The sequence below is a fragment of the Nansenia antarctica genome, assembly GCF_963989245.1.
Source record: "Nansenia antarctica genome assembly, chromosome: 3".
Lineage (NCBI taxonomy): Eukaryota > Metazoa > Chordata > Actinopteri > Argentiniformes > Microstomatidae > Nansenia > Nansenia antarctica.
Window position 1 is genome coordinate 32,933,595 of NC_137688.1, and position 26,605 is coordinate 32,960,199.

Genomic DNA, 26,605 nt, shown 5'->3' on the forward strand with positions numbered 1-26,605 from the left:
CTCTCTGCCTGTCTGTCTCTCTGCCTGTCTGTCTCTCTGCCTGTCGGTCTCTCTGCCTGTCGGTCTCCCTGCCTGTCTGTCTCTCTGCCTGCCTGCCTGCCTGCCTGCCTTTTTGTCTTCCTGCCTGTCTGTCTGCCTGCCTTTTTGTCTTCCTGCCTGTCTGTCTGCCTGTCCTGCCTGCCTGTCTGTCTTCCTGTCTGCCTGTCTGTCTGCCTGCCTGCCTGTCTTCCTGTCTGCGTGTCTGCCTGCCTGTCTGTCTGTCTGTCTGCCTGCCTGTCTGTCTGTCTGTCTGCCTGCCTGTCTGTCTGCCTGCCTGTCTGTCTCTCTAGTGGGGGTCAGCAGCGTGTCTAAGCAGTGCTCCACCAGTGCAGCGTGCACCGCCGCCACCTCCGCCAACGTCAACGTGCTGATCGGAGGGACCCAGGTGAGCTGCTGCATGACGGACCTCTGCAACGGCTCCCCCGCCACGGGACTCCGCCTCCTGGTGCTGTCCCTCCCTCTGGGCCTGGCTGGGCTGGCCCTGTCTGTCTGACTGACTGGTCCTGTCTGTCTGACTGACTGGTCCTGTCTGTCTGTCTGACTGGTCCTGTCTGTCTGACTGACTGACTGGTCCTGTCTGTCTGACTGCTCCTGTCTGTCTGTTTGTCTGACTGGTCCTGTCTGTCTGAGGACACTGGACACACTGGACACACTAGACACACTAGACAGACAGACAGACAGACAGGACCAGTCAGTCAGACAGACAGATAGATAGATAGATAGATAATAACAACTTTTTATTTGTATAGCACTTTTCCTGCAAACGTTGCAGCTCAAAATGCTCCAATCATTATATAATCATAATTTAATTACTTAGTCATTTAAAGGCAATATTAAAAAGACAGGTTTTTACTCTTGACTTGAACATATTTGCTGAGGTTGCATCTCTAATGTAAACTGGCAGTGCAATCCACAATTTGGGTGCATAAAATGAGAATGCAGCCTCACCAAATCTCTAGATAGATAGATCGATAGATAGATAGACGAACAAGTCTGCTCTATAGATCTTTGATAGTGAATGAAAGTTGGATTTAAAAATAAATAAATCTAGTGTTCTGTATGTGTTTGTCTTTGCTGATGTTTGTATTGTTATTTATTGTTATTATTATATTATTGTTCATCTTAGTTGCTGTATTTACGTGTGTGTTTATGAAGATGGCTGTTGGATGCTGGTGTAGGGGGCAGGGGAGACCCCTTTATCCAAAGCGACTTACAATCGTTGTTTATCACAACAATACTGGCAAACTGCATTAAGAGCCAGACATATAATTGTTTTGTTTTTTAAGAAAAAAGTGACATACAGTATATATATATATATATATATATATATATATATATATATTATATCAGGTTTCAGTGTCTGTCTTGATTCACATTCACTGCTTATGGCCTTGTTCCACCAGTTTCAGATACATCGCATCGCTGGGCTTGGGACTAAGCATTGAAACACAAACAACGTTGAAGCACAAACACAACACGTGTCACCCTGTCACAAACACAACACGTGTCACCGTCACAAACACAAAACTGATGGTATCAAGGAGTTTCACCTTGCCTACCTGCTGCTGTCACTTACCCGTGTCACATACCTTTAAGAACAGCCGTGCCTATTTCACCTACTCTTAGCGCCCCCTAGAGGGTCAAATGACCGTAGTATTTTGAATGAAAAGCTGCTACTTACACACAAAGACCACTAGTTGGCGCCTCTTGTAAATTAGTCTGCCTCCTACACAGAAAAACGGCACAAAAAAAAAGCTAAATAGCTTTATAATAGCTTATCCTGTTGATTTTGAAAATTTAAGGATACTGGGTGGTAGAACGCATATATCTAGGACAAGTCATGAAAGGAGGGTCCTGAGATTTGATCGAGCATGACCCCACCCATGGCTGTTCTCGTGTTAACGATTATGGTCGACGTGATGATGATGTCAGACACCATGACATCACAGTGTTCCAGTGTTCCACCATGACATCACAGTGTTCCAGTGTTCCACCATGACATCACAATGTTCTTCAATGCCCACTCCGGACATTCCGTGCTGAGAATGGAACGGTCCATGAATTAGAACCTGGGGAGTATTCCATCAACACAGCGCCCCCCTCTGGCTGACCTGAGAGTAGCAGCCCCTGTAGCCTCCCCTGGGGGCCTACCCTGACAATGACCTGCAGTGGGTGAATAGAATAGAATATGACAAAATAGAATAGAATATGATTGAGTGGGGTCCCACTCTATTATATTCTACCCCACTCAATCATATTCTATTCTATTTTGGCATATTCTATTCTATTCTGTCATATTCTATTGCCTCTGACAGTGACAATGTGATATGTTGTATGACGGTTTTTGTTATCCTTATATAAGAGTAACCTGTATTTGTATAGCACTTTTTCTGCAAACGTTGCAGCTCAAACTGCTTTAACATATCCACACAGCATAAAAACAATAATATAGAACAATAGTAATAAATAAAAAAACACAATAGCAATAATATAAACCATATAAATTGTATACATAATAAAACAAGAATAAACCATGCAATCCAAGGGGCATAGAACACATTTTTAACAAAGTAGCTAAATAATATAGGAATAACTGTAAGATGTATACAAGTAAATACATATACCGGTACACATATATACAAATATATAGATTCATCAACTAAAATTAAAAGATACATTTAGAAAACAATACAGTCATTTAAAGGCAATATTAAAAAGATGAGTTTTTAGTCTTGACTTGAAATAAGAACTGTTCTCTCTGGTATTTCATTCATGCCTTAATTTCTGCTTACCCTCCACATAAGGTTTGGGCGGTAAACATTTGCATACTAGGCCCCTCCTACAAACGTGACGTCAGTCAGTATATAAGCAAACGTCCCGCCTTCCGTCCTTCCCTTTCCGCTATTACAAAGTAGGAAGTCAACGTGCCTAAGGTGCTCGGTCCTTCAATTGAAGCTAAGGCCCTGGAATCCGGCGACTAGCACCACCAAAATTAGGCATCCGACGTCAAAACAGTAAAAACCAAACAGAAAGATGGCATCTGTATCTGAGCTGGCCTGTATTTACTCAGCCCTGATCCTCCACGACGATGAAGTCACCGTCACAGTAAGTCCCGCTTTATCCGCTCAAGATGGCGCCTATCGCCGGCCTGCCGTACGGTCGAGGTCCCCGGTCTCTAGTCCGATAAGCATGTGTAGGCCTACAGTGTGTTGAATGGATACGAAGCCACCGTGTAGTAGTAGCAGGTTTACCGGTGGTAATGGTACCTCGAAATGGTTGTTGTAGCTCTACTTACTGACCTACCGGCTAAATGGCATGGACCTGTTTACAACAACCATGTGTCGTTATAAACTTGCTTACAACAACCATGTGTCGTTATAGACTTGCTTACAACAACCATGTGTCGTTATAGACTTGCTTACAACAACCATGTGTCGTTATAGACTTGCTTACAACAACCATGTGTCGTTATCGACTTGCCTACAACAACCATGTGTCGTTATAGACTTGCCTACAACAACCATGTGTCGTTATAGACTTGCCGCCAGTGTTGTAGTCGCAGCATCACCTGCTAGCCAAGTTAGCCAGCCCATAACGAGGTCTTTGCGGAATGTTTGTACCTTCTTGTGGTGTCTCTGCAAAACGTATTTCCCCCCTGGAGGACAGTAAAGTAACTTCGAAACCTTGATAATTGTGTTAGGATGTTTTTTGCTCCGTTGCTCCATGGCACAGTCACAGTGTCAATCTGACAGCTGCTCTCACACGTGGAGCATCACTGTCAGATGAGCACATCAACAACATGTGTTCTCTTCCGCCAGCTGGGTAGATAACTAGCAAGTGTTCAAACATTACAGGTAGCTGGGTCAGGTAGCCAGGTCAGGTAGCTAGCTAGCGGATTTATTTGAAGCACGGAACTAACCATCCATCTCCCTGTGTCTTGTGTTCTCAGGAGGACAAGCTGAACGCCCTCATGAAGGCCGCCGGCGTGGTGGTGGAGCCTTTCTGGCCCAGCCTCTTCGCCAAGGTGAGTTCAACTACCTAGATATACCTTTATTAGTTCAACTACCTAGATATACCGTTATTAGTTCAACTACCTAGATATACCTTTATTAGTTCAACTACCTAGATATACCTTTATTAGTTCAACTACCTAGATATACCTTTATTAGTTCAACTACCTAGATATACCTTTATTAGTTCAACTACCTATACCTACTGTTATTAGTTCAACTACCTAGACCTACCTTTATTAGTTCAACTACCTAGACCTACCGTTATTAGTTCAACTACCTAGATATACTGTTATTAGTTCAACTACCTAGATATACCTTTATTAGTTCAACTACCTAGATATACCTTTATTAGTTCAACTACCTAGATATACCTTTATTAGTTCAACTACCTAGATATACCTTTATTAGTTCAACTACCTAGATATACCTTTATTAGTTCAACTACCTATACCTACTGTTATTAGTTCAACTACCTAGACCTACCTTTATTAGTTCAACTACCTAGACCTACCGTTATTAGTTCAACTACCTAGATATACTGTTATTAGTTCAACTACCTAGATATACCTTTATTAGTTCAACTACCTAGATATACCTTCATTAGTTAGACTGACTATGGATATGGCCAAGATGTATGTAGCTGCTGAGTCAGCAGTCTCCCTAACTAAGAACGCTCTACATGTGCCGTTGTGAACTGGTTGATGCTAAGTGGGATCCTTGGGAAGACCCTAACCGTAACAGTTGTAAATGTCATCTTCAGTCGGTCCGGTCATCCCAAGCATCCCACTTAGCATTTACCGTTGTGAATCGGGCAGTTTGGGTCCAGGTCCGTCTGTAGTTCTATGTATGAATGCTGGACGCTTGGAGGCCGGTCACTGATGTATAGAAGTAGATTGACATGCTCACACCCACCATGTTTCACTAGTGGGCGGGTTTATGACCCCCAAAGTCAACTCATTCATAAAATAATTCCCCCTGCGCATTTTCAGAAGTGTCGCATTTTCTGTCGCACCTTTTATGATGGTGGAAGGGCAGGTGAAAGAGCAGGTGTTCAGTGGAAAGGGTTGCCTGGCAGAGCTTGACTACGACATTATTCTAACCTCCCTGTGTTGTCCTGTTCTTTCCCAAATAAAGCGAATGAAAGCAGACTGACTTAAGCCCTTATTCGCACGGAACTAGTTTTATTTGGTGACCTCTGGTCATTTGAAATAACTACGGAGATCGCCTGAGTTCTTAATCCCGTGCTAGAATCCACCATGTCCGTAAAATAATTTAGAAATTACATTTCCTAAATTACAGAGGTCACAAGATAATACTAGTCCCGTGCGAATAGGGCTTTTGACTTTGTGTGGAAAACATGGCATCAGGTATATGAGTCCATATCCAACGTCCCTGTTGTGTGTGTGTGTGTGTCCAGTCCCTGGCCAGCGTGGACATCGGCAGCCTGATCTGCAACGTGGGAGCAGGAGGTGGAGCCCCCGCTGCCGGAGGTGCCGCCCCCGCCGCTGGTGGAGCCGCGCCCGCAGGAGGAGACGCCCCAGGTGAGATATGAGACCACATGGGTCACGGAGACCACAGGGTCAAGGGTCACACACAATAGGCAGCATATATGGGGGTAGAGGCCGGTCACTAGGGGGCTTTGACCCCCCAGGTGGACCCCTAGCTGTGCTGCCTCAGTGGTTTCTGTCACATTGTCCTTTCCAGCATTGTGTCAGGTCACTATGGAGGGTGTGTGACCACTGACCAGCCCAGTACAGCTTGGCTCAGCGTGTGTTGGGGGGGGGGGGGGGGGGGTGCACGCACAACTGTCATTATTTGGACTTGTTCAGGGGGGGGTTCAACCTGGGGGGGTTTCCATCAACGTCACTAAAGGAAAGTCCAGGCTTATTATGATCAATTTTGTGAGACTTAAATCCAGGCTCTTTTTTTTTTTTTTTTTTTACTCACAAAATGTATCATAATAAGCCTGGACTTTCCTTTAGTGACGTTGCTGGAATACCCCCCAGGGGAACGTGTCGGATGTGAATCTACGTTAAGACAGACCTGCTATGGTTATGTATGCCACGGCTCTCTTGATCCTGACGTTCCGTACGAGGCATGGACGAATTCTGCATTACTTCTGATAGTTGTTGCAGTCAGACACCATGCTAAATCAACACGCTCTCCCTCCGTTCCCATGACGACAGGCCATCCTCACCCCTGATGACCCTGTCTCTCCCGGAGAGAGAGTGGACACTAGAACACTGTTTAAATCACCAACTGCCAAAGCGTTCGGGGACACTCTACCAACTGAGAGTGTTCCAGGTGTTTTATGCGGTGTCTACCTAACAACAGCACTCTGATTGGCTACAAAGTAAAGCGTCGTATTTTATGCATTTTCTGGTGGATAAATTCACCCTCTGCTGAATGTTGAAAAGTTAGGGCACATTTTTTCACCCTCGGCACTAAATTGAGAATTAAGTTAATGAGATTCATCTCAGTAGGACTTCTGGATAGATAGATATGTAGTCATGTCAGGTCTTGGTATTTCTGTTTGATCTTTCTACACCTTGTGCTCTTTTAAATGGTGTCCAGCTTTGGGGGTCAGGGGTGTCCATCTCTGTGTCCCCCAGGGGAGGATGCTAAGTGGGATCCTTGGGAATGGGATGACCCTACTTAAAATCGTAACAGTTTCGAATCTCAACTGTCAGTTAGGTCTTCCTGAGCATCCCTTCCACTGCCAAGCATTGTGTTAGCTTGCGACCTAGTCTACCTTATTGACTAGTCTGGACATCATCTTTCTACCGCTGTTAGGGATGCTCCGATTTATCGGCCACCGATTTAAATCGGCCGATTTCACTCCAAATGACTCGATCGGTGATCGGCAAAAATGGCCGATCGCAAAAAACGATTTTTTTTTTTTTTTTTTTTTTTCTTTTTTTTTCCTGGGGAAGACAGATAACTGAACAGAAAACATAGGAGGACGTAACAGTATGTAAACCATGAAGGCCACGTTTATGATGTGTTTTATACAGCCATATCGACTGACTTGGGCTTCAGGCCCTAACTGGGTGATAGGCCAGACCTTTACTATGCCATAAAAATGGGTCTGCGTTTGCTTGGTGCCTAATGGATCAAAACTTTTGTCTAAAAAGCAAAAAATATGTAGGCTATCCAGTCAGTAGGCCTACAGTTATGTATTTTTTTAAAAATCGGTATCGGTATCGGTTGATCTTGAGGAAAAAAATCGGTGATCGGTATCGGCCCCAAAAATCCAGATCGGAGCATCCCTAACCGCTGTGTTCCCGGGGGGTATTCCATCAATGTCGCTAAAGGAAAATCCAGGTTTATTGTGATATGTCTTGTGAGCCAAGATCTTCCTTTCCAAGCAGCGTTGATGGAATACCCCCCTGGTTAAGATGAAAGTCATGTGTTGGTGTATGTTTATATTGATACTGACCACATCCATCCCTCGCTTTTCTCTCTTCCAGCTGCCAAGGAGGAGGCCAAGAAGGAGGAGTCTGAGGCTGAGGGGTCCGATGACGACATGGGCTTCGGTCTGTTCGACTAAAACAGTTTTTGTAACAAACGAAAAGAATAATAAAAAAACTGAACAGAGAACAACGTTTTTAGTCTTTTATTCAAGATTACAGACAAACTGATGTGAATGGTGGTGTATGTGTTTATGTACATGTGGAGTGAATGGTGGTGTATGCGTTTATGTACATGTGGAGTGAATGGTGGTGTATGCGTTTATGTACATGTGGAGTGAATGGTGGTGTATGAGTTTATGTACATGACGCATGTCTGTTGCGCCCTCGCTGTTCAGTCACCTGTGTAATCTTATTGGTCCCATATGGAATAACTGTTTCAGTGCTTGTGCTAATATACATTTAAGTCTCTACTATACCTACTGTCACAGAAACTGAAATTAAACAATTCGGTCAGTTTTTTGTGAGCTGCGTATATTTCAGGAAATGTGATTTAACAAGCCGGTCACATCAGCCCCTCGGGTAGAGTGGTGGCGGCACATACTGACATCCTTTGTACGGTATTTCCCCAACTGTGTTCGTCCGTCCGCTCTATTCAAAGGGAAACTCGGATCGTTTGCATTTAAATGACTACCTACCACACAGCGACTCAGAAAACCAGAACATGGGGCGCCTAGGTGGTGTAACGGGTTAAGCGTCGACCATGTAAGCGCAGGGTTCCCGGTTCGATTCCGGCCGGGGACATATCCTGCATGTCATCCCTTCTCTCTCTCTCACCTATCCTTCCTGTCATAATCTATACTGTGTCAATAAAAAGAAAAATATGAGTCGGACTGCCCCAGAAAACCAGGACATTTCCTGACCCGTGAAACAGCCTGTCTAGAAAAGGACAAACAGCTGTTTACTGGCAGGCTAGAATGACTTAGGATTCAAATCTGAGTGGCATTTTCAGCAAAAGAAAAAAAAATCAATGACTTGTTTTGGGGACCTCGAGACCTATATTAACTTGGGGCTGGTTTCACAAACCAGGGGGGTTTCCATCAACGTTGCTAAAGGAACATCTAGGATTATTTTGATAAATCTTGTCAAAAATAAGCCTTGATTTTCCTTTAGAGACATTGCTTAAATACCCCCCTGGACTAAGCCTAATCCTCTTCAATGGAGATTTTACATTGATTAGACTACATCACTTATCAATGTCAAATCTCCATTGAAGAGGATTCCTAGTCTAGGTTTAGGTTTAAGCAATGTCTGTGACACTACCCATTGAGTTAGGCCTGGTCCTTACTTAAATTAAACTGTCTGGAACTGCCCCTGGCCTGTGTGGCTAAAATGTTAGCTTTTAACAGTAAAGCAATGATATCTGTGCCCATGAAAACAGCACGATCTAGCCCTAGCTTAGTTGGTTGTGACCGCACCGTAGAAGGAGGTGCAGCCAGCCAGTAGGTTACTTTGATGAATCAGTCCCTCGTGTTCTGATGAATCCTTTGGGACTTTAGTTCTATGGCAGGGGTTCTATAGTTCTATGGCAGGGAAGGCTTGTAGAGGCAGATATTCGGAGGACTGGTTTGTAGTAATGCAATGAGGAATGGTATCAAACGTGTGTGTGTGTGTGTGGTAGCATTCCTTATTCTATTCCCTGCAGGACAACAATCCTGGGTGTAGTGATTGATTAACCATATAGGGTTCATAATTGTGTGATTATTACCCCTAATAAAATGAACCTGATTTTTCTTGTGTTAACTAGGGATGTCTAATGACCAAGTGGTACTGTCATACTCCCTTATCTTTTCTCTATTGCTAACAATAAATCACACACTCTTCTGTGGCTGTTTGATTATAATCAAATACAATGGGAAAGTGGTGTGGTTTATTTTGTCCCATGGTGAAATCCGTCGGTGCGGGTGTTGTACTTCTGGCGTCCACTGGGTGGCGGTGCTTGACCACTTATAAAGATATATAACTGCTTGGCTGCGTCCTGAGTCGCTGTGCGCATTTCAACAGCGTTTCCGGTGTCTGAACAAACGAGACAGCGTCTCTAAGACGTCATGGCTCAGCTGGCACCCAGGGGGGCTGGCAGGGGAGGCTGCTGGAGGTAGAAATCGGAGGACGGGCTCTTTGTAATGTACGGAACAGAGCGGGGAATGGCATCAAACACACTTGCAATTCATGGAACAGGACACACTTGTTTGATGCCGTTCCTGATTCTGTTCCATGCATTACAATGAGCCCGTCCTACGATTTCTACCTCCGCTAGCCCCCCCTGGGAGGTGTGTAGAAGTGTTGGAAGAGAATTCGTTCTGACTGAAAGAAGATAAGCATCACCGTAGTTTGATAACTGACGGCTGTTTTACACACCTTTTTCCCTAAGTGATTTCATATCACATTAAAATAATATTCCTATTAACCTTGTGAAATATACAACAATAGACCGAGATACACAACAATATATTATATTTTATTTATGACAGACTAATCTTACCACAGATCAAAACAAGACAATACAAGGCAGAACCTTTCTGTTGATAAAATAGTCATGATGGGGTGGTCAACTCCTAGCTCGATCCCCAAGCACCGCTACACAGGGATGCAATGATGTCAGAAACACACACACACACACACACTCTCTCTCTCTCTCTCTCTCTCTCTCTCTCTCTCTCTCTCTCTCTCTCTCTCTCTCTCTCTCTCTCTCTCTCTCTCTCTCTCTACACACATTGTGTCTCTCTCTCACACACACACACACACACACACACAGACACATTGTCTCTCTCTCTCTCTCTCTCTACACATTGTGTCTCTCTCACACACACAGACACATTGTCTCTCTCTCACACACACACACACACTCTCTCTCTCTCTCTACACATTGTGTATCTCTCACACACATCCACACATTGTCTCTCTCTCTCTCACACACACACACACACACACACACACTCTCTCTACACATTGTGTCTCACACACACAGACACATTGTCTCTCTCTCTCTCACACACACACACACACACACACTCTCACACGCTCACACTCACATACACACACACTCTACAACAGTAAACCATGTCACACAAACTCACTGTACATCTGAGTCTCACACACACACACTTCTACAAACAGCTGATCCACTTCCGATGATGTCATTGTCAAGACAGTGATGATGTCATTCACCAGAACAGCCATGGCTGGCCCTGTCTGATGAGGTCATTGCTTTGGAATGTTAAACATCTAAGTCACCACGACAATGCTACCACTATGAAGGGACATGGTTACATGATGCTATTCACCATGACTGGTTAACATTAGTGTGTGTGTGTGTGTGTGTGTGTGTGTGTGTGTGTGTGTGTGTGTGTGTGTGTGTGTGTGTGTGTGTGTGTGTGTGTGTGTGTGTGTGTGTGTGTGTGTGTGTGTGGTCCTCAGTGGCTCAGTTGGTACAGCATTGCCCCTACAACGCTTAGGTTGTGGGTTTGATTCCTGGTCGGACCATATATACTGAAATGTATGCACTCATTGCAAAGTCGCTTTGGATAAAAGCGTGTGCTTAAGGACATATGTTGTGTGTGTGCGTGCACCGGACACTTCCAGATAGGAAAAACTAAGGTGACATGACTGACCAGCAAAACTATTTAGAATTTCCAAATAATTTATTTGGTTAGGGTTTGGACTAAGGTTAGGGCCTGGGCTAAGGTTAGGGTCTGGGCTAAGGTTCGGGCTAAGGTTTGGGCTAGGGTCTGGGCTAAGGTTAGGGCCTGAGCTAAGGTTAGGGTCTGGGCTAAGGTTCGGGCTAAGGTTTGGGCTAGGGTCTGGGCTAAGGTTAGGGCCTGAGCTAAGGTTAGGGTCTGGGCTAGGGTCTGGGCTAAGGTTAGGGCCTGAGCTAAGGTTAGGGTCTGGGCTAAGGTTAGGGCCTGAGCTAAGGTTAGGGTCTGGGCTAAGGCTAGGGCCTGGGCTAAGGTTAGGGTCTGGGCTAAGGCTTGGGCTAGGGTCTGGGCTAAGGTTAGGGTCTGGGCTAAAATTAGGGTTCAGGCTAAGGTTGGGGCTAGCATTTGGGCTAAGGGTAAGGTCCGTGTTAGGGTCTGCGCTAAGGTCTGGGCTAGGGTCTGGGCTAAGGTTTGGGCTAGGGTCTGGGCTAAGGTTTGGGCTAGGGTCTGGACTAAGGCTTGGGCTAGGGTCTGGGCTAAGGTTAGGGTCTGGGCTAAGGCTTGGGCTAGGGTCTGGGCTATGGTTAGGGTCTGGGCTAAGGTTAGGGTTCAGGCTAAGGTTAGGGCTACTGTTTGGGCTAAGGGTAAGGTCCGTGTTAGGGTCTGCGCTAAGGTCTGGGCTAGGGTCTGGGCTAAGGCTTGGGCTAGGGTCTGGGCTAAGGCTTGGGCTAGGGTCTGGGCTAAGGTTAGGGTCTGGGTTAAGGCTTGGGCTAGGGTCTGGGCTATGGTTAGGGTCTGGGCTAAGGTTAGGGTTCAGGCTTAAGTTAGGGCTACTGTTTGGGCTAACGGTAAGGTCAGTGTTACGGTCTGGGCTAAGATTAGGGCTAGGGTTTGGGCTAAGGTTCGGCCGAGCGTTTGGGCTTAGGTTAAGGTCAGTGTTGAGGTCTGGGCTAAGGTTTGGGCTAGGGTCTGGGCTAAGGTTAGGGCTAGGGTCTGGCCTAAGGTTAAGGTCAGTGTTAGGGTTTGGGCTAAGGTTAAGGTCAGTGTTAGGGTTTGGGCTAAGGCTAGGCCTAGCATTTGGGCTAAGGTTAAGGTCAGTGTTAGGGTTTGGGCTAAGGCTAGGGCTAGCGTTTGGGCTAAGGTTAAGGTCAGTGTTAGGGTTTGGGTTAAGGCCAGTGTTAGGGTTTGACCTCCATGGTTTGTCTCTAAGATGCTAGTCAGGAATGTCCCTTTAGTCCCTCCCCCTGCAGGTCACCCTGTTGGCTAATGATAATAAGACTCTTCAGACTAGGCTTCTGATTGGTCCCGGTGGACCGGGGACGACGGGGGGGTCTGGGATCAGTTGTTGTTCAGGACCCACCAGGAAGCTGTCAGAGACAAGAACACAGGAAGAAGAGAGAGGCTGTGTCAGAATGGCATACTAGCATACTACTCATACTAGATATGACGTAGATTTGAGTATGCGAGAGCGTTCACACTGTACAGTATGCAAAATTTGAGTATGCGAAAAATGTAGTATATATGTTACGGTACATGAGGGAAAACGGTACATGTGGGAAAACTAGGGTTAGGTGCTAGGGTGACTTGGTACATGCTGGCATGTCTAACCCTAACCCTAACCTTAACCCTAGCACATAACCCTAACCCTAGTTTTCCCACATGTACCGTATTCCCACATGTACCGTAACATAATATATACTATATTTATATACTATATTTTGCCAAATCTTTGAGTATGCGATCGATGCATGCTATTCCTACTCAACATCCCCAAAATGCATTGTGCGTCTCTTCAGTCTCGTCAAACTGCGTCATACAAACTCGTCATATACAGTAGCTGTTGTTTACATTGTCTGATAGCCTGGAGACCGAAAGCTTGCAATAAACATAGTTTTTTGCACAGATTTGAGTGTGCAGATGCTTTTTTTTGCACTCTATTTGATACTCTTCAGCTGCAGCACCCCAGCTTTTGTTTCATCAAGTTTGATCACGGATGAGCGGTGGTATTTTCACTATATTGTGAATCGACATGGTGAAATGCATTCTTAGACATGTCTATGTTGTCATGATTACAAAGATGCCACTTGAAATGCATGAAATCCAAGTTTATTTGTGGTTTTCACACACGTTCGCCTAGTATTTGACTGCCTGTAGCCCAGTCACGAATGGTCCTAGTATTGTAGCTTCAGACGGACAAGTTGGTTGTTATTGTGCTTGCTGCAGCAAGCCGACTACATGTTATTGCTCATATATATTTATTTTAATCCTGTTAAAACTGCTAAGACAACAATGTTGTAAGCTAGTTACTTTAGCTAGCTAAAGATATTGGCCCCACCAAATCATTTTACAACTTGTTTAGCAATTATGTTACGATGTTCCTGTCGAACTCTGCAGTGAAGGTATCTAAGCAACGTAATGTAGCTAGCGAACAGAAAGTGGGAAAAAAACGTCAGATCAGATAAATAAACGGGTTATTTTGATCAACTGGACACATTTTGGGAATATATATGATTTCTTTCTCGCCTGAAAACATATTAAAACTCTCGCCTGAAAACTTAAAATCCCCGCTCCCGGACCGCCCGGTGCAAGATGCATTCTGGGATGCAGTATGCATACTGCAGTGTAAACGGTCGGCTGGTATTGGCATACTTATTATTAATTTAGTAGGCAGTATGCAGTATATACTCATTGAGTATGCTAGTATGCAATATGCTAGTATGCCATTTCGAACACAGCCAGAGACTCGCAAAACAGTCGCAAACGAGGAGGCAGATCGATCAGATATCGAACGCTACGGTTTAAAATCCCCATGACGACCACGCGGATGACAAAATGTAGTAGAGGAATCAATGTTCTCACAGCACGAAGTCCTGCGATGTTGATGAAGGGAGAGAATCAGACAAGAACAATTGACTACCTATCCAGAACCAGGAACCCCTATGGTGGTGTTTGCTCCACCTTGCCCTCTGTTTGCCTACCTGAGACCAGCTTGAGAACAAAGAGAGTGAATAGCAAAGAGAGGGCACTGTTAGCATTTCCCAGAGCACAGAGTAATGGCTAGCGGAAGTTGCTATTCGGCTAGCTCGGCCAGCAACTCTCTTGTTCCATTCCTTGACTATTCTGTACGCGCCTTATTCCACGAAACCAGTACCATTTGGACTTTGACATTTTTTGATGTTTTACTGAAATGTATTACTTTTCTGAACACCCCACAACATAAAGGACATGTTTAACTTCTAGAATTACATATTATTCTACCTCAGGCATCAGATCCGTATTACTGTTGGTCTTTTTTAATGATATGAGTCTTCAACCCCGTTATGGACACTATAGAAGCTGTCTGAATATGATTCCAAAATTTATTTGCAATAAAATCAACATTTCCCTATTAATCAGATGTCCCTACCACTATAACATTGCTATACTAAAGCCTGAAATGGGCACTGTTTGTGTCAGCGAACCTCATAACCTTTTATCAAATGTGATAGAATTTGTCAGAATTTGAACTAAAATCCTGACAAGCATGGTCTGATCAGACAGGACTAATAGATAACCTACATGGTCTGGTCAAACAGGACTAGTAGATGACCTACCTGGTCTGATCAGACAGGACTAGTAGATAACCTACATGGTCTGATCAGACAGGACTAGTAGATAACCTACCTGGTCTGATCAGACAGGACTAGTAGATAACCTATCTGGTCTGATCAGACAGGACTAGTAGATAACCTACATGGTCTGATCAGACAGGACTAGTAGATAACCTACATGGTCTGATCAGACAGGACTAGTAGATAACCTACCTGGTCTGATCAGACAGGACTAGTAGATAACCTACATGGTCTGGTCAGACAGGACTAGTAGATGACCTACATCAGGGGTCCCCAAACTACGGCCCGCGGGCCGAACACGGCCCACCCCACACTTGGACCGGCCCTTTGAACAACAACATTTCTAACTGCAATTGCGGCATTGCGCCGACGTGGTGGCGGGGGTGCTGTTTCGCAAATAAGTTAGCTTTCGTGTTTGCTAGCGAAATAGCTGATAGTTGATGTTGACTGCTCAAGGAGAATACATATTTGAAAGTACAGAATGCCTGAGAGCATTATATTGCATTATATTACATTACATTTTGAATGGTCATCTGGTGCCTGAATATTGTGTTTTCCTTTACATAAATAATGACATTTCCACCATAAATTGATGAAGAAAGGGCACAAATTGCATCTAAATTCACCAGAATGCAAGAAATTAAGTGTTTGATGCTCGTTTAAGGACCCCCAGACAGCCCTGCTTCATGGGTCCCCCCGTGTATGATGAGGGTCCTCCCTCAAGTATCAGACTGTAAAACTGATTATATTTCATTGACATATCACTATAGGTATAAATTCCATCCAAATTCAACTGTTTAGACTTTGTTTGCATCCACCAGTGCTCTCCTGCGCGCAATTGCTTTGCGCAACCGCCTCCATTCCACTCCGTTCCATATTATTTTATGTTAGAGACCGACCCAGGCCCCCCATCACAGAAAGGAAAAATGATGTGGCCCTCACAGAAAAAAGTTTGGGGACCCCTGACCTACATGGTCTGGTCAGACAGGACTAGTAGATAACCTACATGGTCTGATCAGACAGGACTAGTAGATGACCTACATGGTCTGGTCAGACAGGACTAGTAGATGACCTACATGGTCTGGTCAGACAGGACTAGTAGATAACCTACCTGGGACCAGCATGGTCTGGTCAGACAGGACTAGTAGATGACCTACCTGGGACCAGCATGGTAGTCATGATCTCGGGCGTCTCCAGGAAGTCCACGTTGCCTCTCTGGAAGGTCTTGCTGTAGTTAGTCTGAAGATGGCTGAACAGAGACAGAGTACCACCATTAGTGAATGTGTGTGTGTGTGTGTGTGTGTGTGTGTGTGTGTGTGTGTGTGTGTGTGTGTGTGTGTGTGTGTGTGTGTGTGTGTGCGTGCGCGCGTCTCTCTCTCCCTCCCTCTCTTTCTCTTCCTTTTTTTTCTGACTTTTTTCTTAATTTCTTCCTCTCTCTCTTTTTCTTCCTCTCTCTCTCTTTTTCTCTCCCCTCTCTCTCTCTCTCTCTCTCTCCCCCCCCCCCCTCTCTCCCCCCCCCCCCCCCTCTCTCTCTCTCTCTCTCTCCCCTCTCTCTCTCTCTCTCTCTCTCTTAATTGGCAACTCTCTCTGACCGGTAATGCTTTCCTCTGACATGAACACACCAGTCTGCTTTGGTTTGACTGTGTGCCTGTACTGAATATAGATGTGGTCCTGTGTGGCTCAGTTGGTAGAGCTTGGTGCTAACAACGCTTAGGTTGGGGGTTCGATTCCCACTGGGACCGTATATATTGAAAGATGCATGCACTTACAGAAATGTAAGTCAGCTAAATGGCATATATTGTATATCAGTAATTCTGTTTCAGTTCTACCATATCATATTCTGCAGATTTGATGACATTTCAACCCAACGAGTGGAGGTAGAAATGGAAAGACAGGCTCATTGTGATGCATGGGAGGGGAAGAGGAATAGATTGTGTCTGATTTCATTCCTCATTCCATGCATCACAATGAGCCTGTCCTCCCATGTCTACTGATGATGATGATGTGTGGTGATGTCACTGTGTTGTGTACTGTGTTGTGTGGTGATGTCACTGTGATGTCACTGCGTTGTGTGCAGTGTTGTGTAGTGATGCCACTGTGTTGTGTGCAGTGATGTCATTGTTGTGATGTCACTGTGTTGTGTGGTGATGTTGTTGTGATGACACTGTGTGGTGATGTTGTTGTGATGTCACTGTGATGTGTGGTGATGTCACTGTGTTGTGTTCTGTGATGTGATGTTAGCTTCTGTTTCTTGTACATCTGTCACATGAGATGTGAACCTCATTTACCTCTCTGAGGACAACACATTTTCTGTGTGTGTGATGTCTCTCTATCTGTCTCTCTCTCTCTCTCTCTCTCTCTCTCTCTCTCTCTCTCTCTCTCTTTCTCTCTCTGTCTCTCTCTCTCTTTCTCTCTCTCTCTCTCTCTCTGTCTCTCTTTCTCTCTGTCTCTCTCTCTCTTTCTCTCTGTCTCTCTCTCTGTCTCTCTTTCTCTCTGTCTCTCTTTCTTTCTCTCTCTCTCTCTCTCTCTCTCTCTGTCTCTCTCTTTCTCTCTCTCTCTGTCTCTCTCTTTCTCTCTCTCTCTCTCTCTCTCTGGTTCTCTCTCCCTCCCTACATACGTGTATCTATGTGGACAGGTTCATAACCTCCTGCAGTCAGAATGAACTGGAGATGTCAAAACATTTGTCATAACATGTAGACGTGTTTCCACAGTTGATGCTTATCAGACTGGCTACAGTGCTTATCCTTTTTTAAAGGTTATTTTGTTGGTAGTGGGGCAGACCCACTCTCATATTTGTATTCTACAGAGACAGTAGAGAAAGACAGGAAAGTAAGGAGGAGAGAGTATGTAGGTCCAGTGGCCCAGCACCATGGCCTGGGGTGGTCCAGTGGTCTAGCACCATGGCCTGGGGTGGTCCAGTGGTCTAGCACCATGGCCTGGGGTGGTCCAGTGGTCTAGCACCATGGCCTGGGGTGGGGTGGACCACTGGGCCACCCCAGGCCATGGTGCTAGACCACTGGACCACCCCAGGCCATGGTGCTTGACCACTGGACCACCCCACCGCAGGCCATGGTGCTAGACCACCTCAGGCCATGGTGCTGGACCACTGGACCCCCCACAGGCCATGGTGCTAGACCACTGGACCACCCCAGGCCATGTTGCTAGACCACTGGACCACCCCAGGCCATGGTGCTAGACCTCTGGGCCACCCCAGGCCATGGTGCTTGACCACTGGACCACCCCAGGCCATGGTGCTAGACCACTGGACCACCCCAGGCCATGGTGCTTGACCACTGGACCACCCCACCGCAGGCCATGGTGCTAGACCACCTCAGGCCATGGTGCTGGACCACTGGACCCCCCCCAGGCCATGGTGCTAGACCACTGGACCACCCCAGGCCATGTTGCTAGACCACTGGACCACCCCAGGCCATGGTGCTAGACCTCTGGGCCACCCCAGGCCATGGTGCTAGACCACTGGACCACCCCAGGCCATGGTGCTAGACCACTGGACCACCCCAGGCAATGGTGCTAGACCACTGGACCACCCCAGGCCATGGTGCTAGACCACTGGACCACCCCAGGTCATGGTGCTTGGCCACTGGGCCACCCCACCCCAGGCCTTGGTGCTAGATCACCTCAGGCCATGGTGCTGGACCACTGGACCACCCCAGGCCGTGGTGCTAGGCCACTGGACCACCCCAGGCCGTGGTGCTAGGCCACTGGACCACCCCAGGCCATGGTGCTAGACCACTGGACCACCCCAGGCCATGGTGCTAGACCACTGGACTACCCCAGGCCATGGTGCTAGACCACTGGACCACCCCAGGCTGTGGTGCTGGACCACTGGACCACCCCAGGCCATGGTGCTAGACCACTGGACTACCCCAGGCCATGGTGCTAGACCCCAGGCCGTGGTGCTGGACCACTGGACCACCCCAGGCCGTGGTGCTATGCCACTGGACCACCCCAGGCCATGGTGCTCGACCACTGGACCACCCCACCCCAGGCCATGGTGCTAGACCACCTCAGGCCATGGTGCTGGACCACTGGACCACCCCAGGCTATGGAATCTGATCTAGTGATGTCATGCACGGTACTTTGCAGTTCCACCCGGGATGCGAGCAGGCGCCACTTACTCTTTCCAAACGTTGTTGTGTTCCCAGAATTCATAGAGGATGAAGCGGGACTCGTTGACCAGCCTCTGAACCGCCACACTGCAGAGACAGCCAGTCAGGAGAGGAGGGAACACATCATTAGCGCCCGATTAGATAATCACTGACATCCTCATCATCATCATCATCATCATTATAACCGTAATCTCGCCTTCCCTGCGTTTCCGTCTGAACCGGTGATTTTGCTTTTTGCGTATCGTTCCAGCTCGCTCGACGGAGACTCGGTTAGACAAATAAACATTTACCTACATAAACATCCTTGTTTCTACATTGTTCATCCTCAGGGACAGTTCTGTCACGCTATCTTAGACAGATAAGACTGGGTTGCTGTTGTCGCCAGGGGGAGTCAGGGGGGAGTCAGGGATGATCAGCGTTGTGGATGTCATGATTCTCTCCCGGGGGTGAGCTCGGAGACCGACTGTCAGACAGTCACACACGCTCTCCGCTGCTCGTGACCATAGCAACCGTTGATGCAGGGGACGCTTCAGGCCGCACGGAGTTGCTCTCATAACAACTTTCGTAACGTGTGTAACTTTGTTCGGTTAGGGAACACTTATTAGGCGCTCCTCATATGTAGGAGTCGGTCTTATAGCTGTAGTAGTAACATGGTTATAGCTGTAGTAGTAACATGGTTATAGCTGTAGTAGTAACATGGTTATAGCTGTAGTAGTAACATGGTTATAGCTGTAGTAGTAACATGGTTATAGCTGTAGTAGTAACATGGTTATAGCTGTAGTAGTAACATGGTTATAGCTGTAGTAGTAACACGGTTAACACCTATTGAGCCGCTAATTGAAGTGTTTACACACACACACACACACACACACACACATATATATATATATATATTAATATATATGAGGTATATACAGTATATGAGGTAGTAACTCACTGCAGACAGCCGGTCTATAGATAGATATAGATATTATAGATATAGATAGATATAGATATTATAGATATAGTTATAGATATATAGATATTATAGATATAGATATTATAGATGTAGTTATAGATATAGATATTATAGATGTAGTTATATATATATATTATAGATATAGATAGATAGATATAGATATTATAGATGTAGTTATAGATAGATATATAGATAGATATAGATATTATAGATATAGATATTATAGATATAGTTAGATAGTTATAGATAGATATATATATATTATAGATATAGACTCACTGCAGACAGCCCGTCTGGGCGCAGGCAGACTCCATGTACTGTCTCAGAGCCAGACGGAACTCCTCCAGCTCCTCCTCCAGCACCGTCAGCTGCCTCTGCACCATCAGGACATGCTGGATACATAGAGATAGATGTGATAGATCAGATAGAGAGATAGATTGGGGAGGGAGAGGGGGAGAGGGGGAGGGAGGGAGTGTGGGGGGGAGAAGGCATGGTCTGAGGTCATCATAGAGGACTGAATAAAGCAGGCTGGCTAGCTAGCTAGCGTCTTGGAGTGTTTATTTAGTAAAAGACTAACTGTGATCTTCTGACAATCTCAGTATTAACACATTGTCAGATTTGTACCCACCTCCACTACACGGTCACGTGGGTTCAGGAGCCATCGTGGTCCCCAGAGGAGACTCTACATCTCAAATGTCAGTTTAATTCGAATTCAGAGTGTAATTACAACTGTCATTATCGGGGCTGCGTGGAATGGGACTCTGGGGGGCAAACCCCCGCAGGCCGAAGGTGTTGGCTGTGTAAACAAACGCTCTCTCTCTCTCTCTCTCTCTCTCTCTCTCTCTCTCTCTCTCTCTCTCTCTCTCTCTCTGGTCTTGGTGATCATTCAGTAAGCTGCTCTTTTTAGTCTCATGGGCTCGCATGGAGAGAAGGGTGTTGATGTGTGTGTGTGTGTGTGTGTGTGTGTGTGTGTGGCGGGGGGGTGGGTGTGTGTGAGTGTGTGTGCCTGCACAGTGTGCACGTTTTGTGTGTTTGTTTGTGTGTGTGTGTGTGAGATATTAATAACACACTCTAACACAGTCTGGTGTGGCGGCCTAGTTGACAGAAACAGAGGGGCTGATGGGTACAGGAAGTGACAGGTTTCTCCCTGGGGTCAGTGGCGACCTCTCCTCTGGCGCCACACTAAGGCAGCACCCTCCATCCTCTCCCTCCATCCCTCCCACTCTCCATCTCTCCCTCCCTCCATCCCTTCCTCTGATTCTCTCTCTAGTGTCCAGTCTACAGCTATCCCTCTCTCTCTCTCTCTTTCTCTCTGCTCATTGTAGATGGACTGCTTCCACCTCCCCTCCCGTTAATGAAGGAAGCTGTATCACACACGCACATGCACACGCACACGCATGTGGACACACAGACACATACAGACAGAGACACACGCATGCACGCACACACACACACGTAAGGGTTTAGTGTAACTTGTGGACCCAGGTGCGGTGCAGAATAAGGAGCAGGCGGTTGGCAGCAAATAAAAGTATTTTCTTTGTGGAGGAGAAACAGTCTCCAGAATAGGCGGACATAAACACCGGGTACGGACTAAACTCCACAATAAACCAGCAGAGAGGACACCTCTCAAATACCTGAAATACCTGCTATAGAGCTCCGGGAGTTGACGTCACGCAACCCAAGTAATGGTCCTTAACGCCGCCATTTTGGCAGAGTAGAAGCGGTAGTACAAAGCGGGAGAGCGTCCAGTCTTCCATTATTATTAATGAATTTTTAAGCTAATTATCGCCGATTTCACTGCATAGTGGACATATTCTCTTGCCGGAGGATCTCTTGCAGTTAAGTAGCCCGGTTTGGTCTCAGATACGTTTGCAGAAGGCCGGCAAATAGCGTTAGCATTAGCTAACGTCAGTCTTAGAAGCTAATGTTATACAGTATGCTGTGCTCTTACAAATGCCTGTGAGTCTGTTGTACCCTTCCAGTGAACACCTAAACTGTCCCAACAGGTGTGACATGCTACTGAGGATGTTCAAAAGTGAAATAAAGCTGATGCTTGTGACATATTCCATGTTTTTTGCTGTCCCTTGATTCCATGTTTTTGTAGGACACAAGTATGCCATGCTCTGAATGCAGACAGCCTAATACTGTGTGGGGTGACAACTGTTAAAGCAATGTTAATGTAAGACAAACTAGAAAGACATGTTATAAATTGCAGTGTTGATTTATTCAACTATAGACAATGGGGATTGATGGGTGAACTGATACCTGTGAGAGGACAGGGGGAGCAGACAGAAGGCTACACATTTCTGCTGCTTGATCATAATAAATATGTAGGTGATGGGCATACTGTTTGCTTTACTTACTGTTTGCTAGGTGAAGCGATTCGAAGTAATATAACTCTGGGTGAGATTAGGTCACATGTAACGGAACGTAACGTTACCTAACGTTAACTTAGCCTAGCAGACAGCTAGCAGCTAGCTTGCGTTTTCGTTTTGTAATGGCTTGAATAGTACGCCGGGGGCGTTATAAGGGTCGGTGATGTTCAATCTATTTAGTTTAACAATGTAGCGTTCTTTGTCTTGGTCGGTGAAGTGGGACGTAAACTCAGATGGTCTGAAGTTGCCACTGGCGCTGGTGCTGGCATCCATTGTTTTCTATTCTGCCGATATGGCGCCGTAAACAAAGTTTCGTGACTCGAGTCACGTGACGTCCGGAGCTCTATAAACTGGTGAAGTGTAACAATTCACATGGAGACCTTCAGACAGAGATTACTCACTTACACATTAGTCCATGATGACGGGGAACAGGGAGTACACCCACACACACAACCACCCACACACACACAGTCACACACACACACAACCACCCACCCATCCACACACAGAGGTGTGTGCGTGTGATGTCAGTGGTTCCTGAGTGTTGGGAATTTGTATTAAAATCACTAGAAGTGATAAATCATGTACTATGTGCTCATTTAAATAATATGTGAATGCGGTCAGTTGAGAACAATAGGAAGGTCACGCAAAGCCAAAAGAGAGGTTCTGTTTTTGAGCGACAAGAAGAAGACAAGCTCCTGACTAAAAGAACGTTTTATGATTCCAACTGCCTGTAAATTACTTATTTTTACCTATGTGCTAACAACCATTGTATACCTGCTGTTATGATATTCTATTTTCTGTACTGATTTTATACTTTCATAACTAATGATTCATGATAAGTCTATTCTTCTATACTATACTTTAACTTGTAAATCGAATCCTAACTCATATTACTGTGCAACTTCAAATGTTTTCACAAGCTACTGATAAGAACTCAACTCACTGCTCTCCTCACAAAAGTATGATATCACCATGGGAACGAGACGCTAGCAGGACACTCAAGCTGATAACATACAGTACACTTTCGCACCCACACAGGAGGAATTGAAGGCCAATGCTAACGAGCAGCTGCAACGGATTTTGTACGGACAAGTGGAAAACTACTAGATAGGGGGGGGGGGGGAGGCACCACCCAGTCCCAAATGTTAAATCAAATGTATAAACACTATGTACCAAGGAAAAAGGGGACTCTTGTCTGGTGGAGCTCTTGCAGTTAACTTGTTGACGGCTAGCTGAGACGGGCCTGCAGAGGTGAAACTAGATGAGACCACTTTTCCATGGAAATGAACTATTATTGCTTGCTGATGTGCTTGAATAAATATTATCTTAATGAACAGTTCAGTAGTGGTGCCTAATATTTGATTGGATCATATCATCTTAAGAAGTGATATCAAGGACGTCTCGTTGAGATTAAACGAACTCGCTTGTAAAGTGACGACTCAATTAAATCGATACTGGAGAAGTTGATCACCTTACATGAGCCAGCGGAGGGTGATGGGGAGTTGTCCGTCCATGAAATGGAGTTCTCCAGAGCTTAGCTAAAGATAACAATCCCGCTCTCTCTTTATCTCTCTTTCTCTTTATCTCTCTCTCTCTCACTATTTCTCCCCCTCTCTCTTTATCCCTTTGTCTCCCTCTCTTTCTCTCTGTCTTTCTGTCTCTCTCTCGCTGTCTCCCTCTCTTTCTCTCTGTCTTTCTGTCTCTCTCTCACTGTCTCCCTCTCTTTCTCTCTGTCTTTGTGTCTCTCTCACTGTCTCCCTCTCTTTCCCTCTGTCTGTCTTTCTGTCTCTCTCTCGCTGTCTCCCTCTCTTTCTCTCTGTCTTTGTCTCTCTCTCGCTGTCTCCCTCTCTTTCCCTCTGTCTGTCTTTCTGTCTCTGTCCTCTTTTTCCCTCTGTCTCTCTCTTTTTCCCTCTCTTCCTCTCTGCCTGGCTCTCTCTCTTTTTCCCTTTCTCTCTCTCTCTCTCTCTCTCTCTCTCTCTCTCTCTCTCTCTCTCTCTCTCCTAACCCTCTGTCTGGTTACTGTGGTGTACTCTGGGTAACAGAATGGCAAACTGGATGAACACACACACACACACACACACATGCATACTCACACACACACACAGCCTTGGAATGAGGTTCTATTATCCTGCTGCCAAGCTCTCACACTGTTGTGTTTGTGTTTCACTTCTTCAGGGGGCCTTGGTATGGTGCCACCAGACACACACACACACGCATACACACGCATTTGGACACACACACACATTCATGTGGACATACACACACACACACACACACACACATTCATGTGGACATACACACACACACACACACACACACACAGAGAGAGAGAGAGAGAGAGAGAGAGAGAGAGAGAGAGAGAGAGAGAGAGAGAGAGAGAGAGAGAGAGAGAGAAAGAAAGAGAGACCCAGAGAGAGAGGGAGGGAGAAAAATGAACAACTTGAAGAAGACTTCAAGTTTCTCCCTGCTGTTTCCTTGACAACAGAGTGCTGCTTATTCTCATTGTGCACTCCCCTTTCAGCCTGGAGAGTGTGTGTGTGTGTGTGTGTGTGTGTGTCTGTCTGTGTCTGTCTGTCTGTGTGTGCGTGTCTGTGTCTGTCTGTGTGTGTGTGTGTGTCTGTGTGTGCGTGTGTGTGTCTGTGTGTCTGTCTGTGTCTGTCTGTGTGTGTGTGTGTGTGTGTCTGTGTGTGTGTGTGTGTGTGTGTGTGTGTGTGTGTGTCAGTACTGAGTTGGTGGTGCCTTCCAGGACTTTCTCTTCCACTGGCTCCAGACGCAGGTCCTGGGGAACAACAAGACTCTCAGTCAGACCTGGGGCTACAGTGGTGTCTGTCTGTCTGTGTGTCTGTGTGTGTGTGTGTTTGTGTGTGTGTGTGTGTGTGTGTGAGTGTGAGTGTGAGTGTGCATGAGTGTGTGTGGGGTAATATGGTGCAGCGAGACATTAGTGTGTGTTTCTAACGTGATTATAATGTTGATTTATGGAGGAATCTAAAGACCAGACGGTGAGAGACACAGAAACACTGAGAGAGTCACAGAGACATTGAGAGAGTCACAGAGACACTGGGAGAGTCACAGAGACATTGAGAGACACAGAGACATTGAGAAAGTCACAGAAACATTGAGAGAGTCACAGAGACACTGAGAGAGTCACAGAGACATTGAGAGAGTCACAGAAACATTGAGAGAGGCATTGAGAGAGTCAGAGACATTGAGAGAGACATTGAGTGAGTCAGTAATTATTATAAATTAACTGCATACACATCAAATCAAAGACTACCCAAAGTTGTGGAAATGACAACAAAGGGACAACAAACAGATCCAACCTTTTCCCCCAGGGTGAAGACTATCATCCCCTTTCCACCAAGGCAGTTTGAGCCGGTTTGGAGCCGCACAAATACCAGCAGCACAAATACTTTGGACCAGTTGTATACAGTGATGTAATGACGTGGCTCTCTAGCTCGTGGAAAAGCAAACAGAACTAGAACTAGAACTAGGTTCACTAGCACCAGAACCAGAACTAGAACCACTAGCACCAGAACCAGAACTAGAACTAGGTTCACTAGCACCAGAACCAGAACTAGAACTAGGTTCACTAGCACCAGAACCAGAACCAGAACTAGAACTAGGTTCACTAGCACCAGAACCAGAACTAGAACTACTGTATATTTGCGTTGGTGGAAAGGAGGTCTCCTTGTCTCCTATCCTCTCTCCTTGTCCCCTGTGTCCTTGGTGGAAAGGAGGACTGTGTTAAAGGACTGTACCTTTCTCTCCAGACGATCGATCAACTTCTGCAGTCTGTTCACCTGGGTCAACCACTGGCTATCCTCCTCATACACACCTGGTACACAGAATATCACACACAACTGAATATCACACACACCTGAATATCATATCATATACACCTGAATATCATATACACCTGAATATCACACACACCTGAATATCACACACACCTGAATATCATATACACCTGAATATCATATCATATACACCTGAATATCATATCACACACCTGAACACCTGTGTTGAGGCTGAGGTGGGGGCGTTGGGGGGGGGGGGGGTCTCACCTGTGTTGAGGCTGAGGTGGGGGGTGAGGGGGGCTGTTGGAGGTGTTGGGGGGGGGGCTCACCAGTGTTAAGGCTGAGGTGGGGGGTGTTGGGGGGGTCTCACCTGTGTTGAGGCTGAGGTGGGGGGTGAGGGGGGCTGTTGGGGGTGTTGGGGGGGGGCTCACCAGTGTTAAGGCTGAGGTGGGGGGTGTTGGGGGGGGTCTCACCTGTGTTGAGGCTGAGGTGGGGGGTGTTGGGGGGGGTGTCTCACCTGTGTTGAGGCTAAGGTGGGGGGTGTTGGGGGAGAGGCTGCTGTTCCTCTGAAGCC

The 26,605-nt window shown here is 46.1% G+C and overlaps 2 protein-coding genes across 2 annotated transcripts in view; one reads left to right on the plus strand and one right to left on the minus strand.

Annotated features, from left to right (window-relative positions):
- Nucleotides 1-2,943: 2,943 nt before the first annotated feature.
- Nucleotides 2,944-7,655, plus strand: rplp1 (ribosomal protein lateral stalk subunit P1). Its single transcript, XM_080526458.1, has 4 exons — nucleotides 2,944-3,144; nucleotides 3,989-4,063; nucleotides 5,470-5,593; nucleotides 7,523-7,655. The coding sequence occupies exons 1-4, from the start codon at nucleotides 3,073-3,075 to the stop codon at nucleotides 7,600-7,602; spliced, it is 351 nt and encodes a 116-aa protein (XP_080382584.1). The 5' UTR covers nucleotides 2,944-3,072; the 3' UTR covers nucleotides 7,603-7,655.
- Nucleotides 7,656-12,495: 4,840 nt separating this feature from the next.
- necab1 (N-terminal EF-hand calcium binding protein 1) overlaps nucleotides 12,496-26,605 on the minus strand; it is a gene marked incomplete at both ends in the record, with an annotated part of 31,708 nt that continues 17,598 nt past the window's right edge. Inside the window, 7 exons of the mRNA XM_080526453.1 lie at nucleotides 12,496-12,524; nucleotides 15,926-16,017; nucleotides 18,908-18,985; nucleotides 20,136-20,248; nucleotides 24,960-25,013; nucleotides 25,993-26,069; nucleotides 26,549-26,605. The exon at nucleotides 26,549-26,605 is cut by the window's right edge and continues 62 nt beyond it. Coding sequence (XP_080382579.1) covers nucleotides 12,496-12,524; nucleotides 15,926-16,017; nucleotides 18,908-18,985; nucleotides 20,136-20,248; nucleotides 24,960-25,013; nucleotides 25,993-26,069; nucleotides 26,549-26,605 — 500 coding nt within the window. The remainder of the gene's footprint in view (nucleotides 12,525-15,925; nucleotides 16,018-18,907; nucleotides 18,986-20,135; nucleotides 20,249-24,959; nucleotides 25,014-25,992; nucleotides 26,070-26,548) is intronic.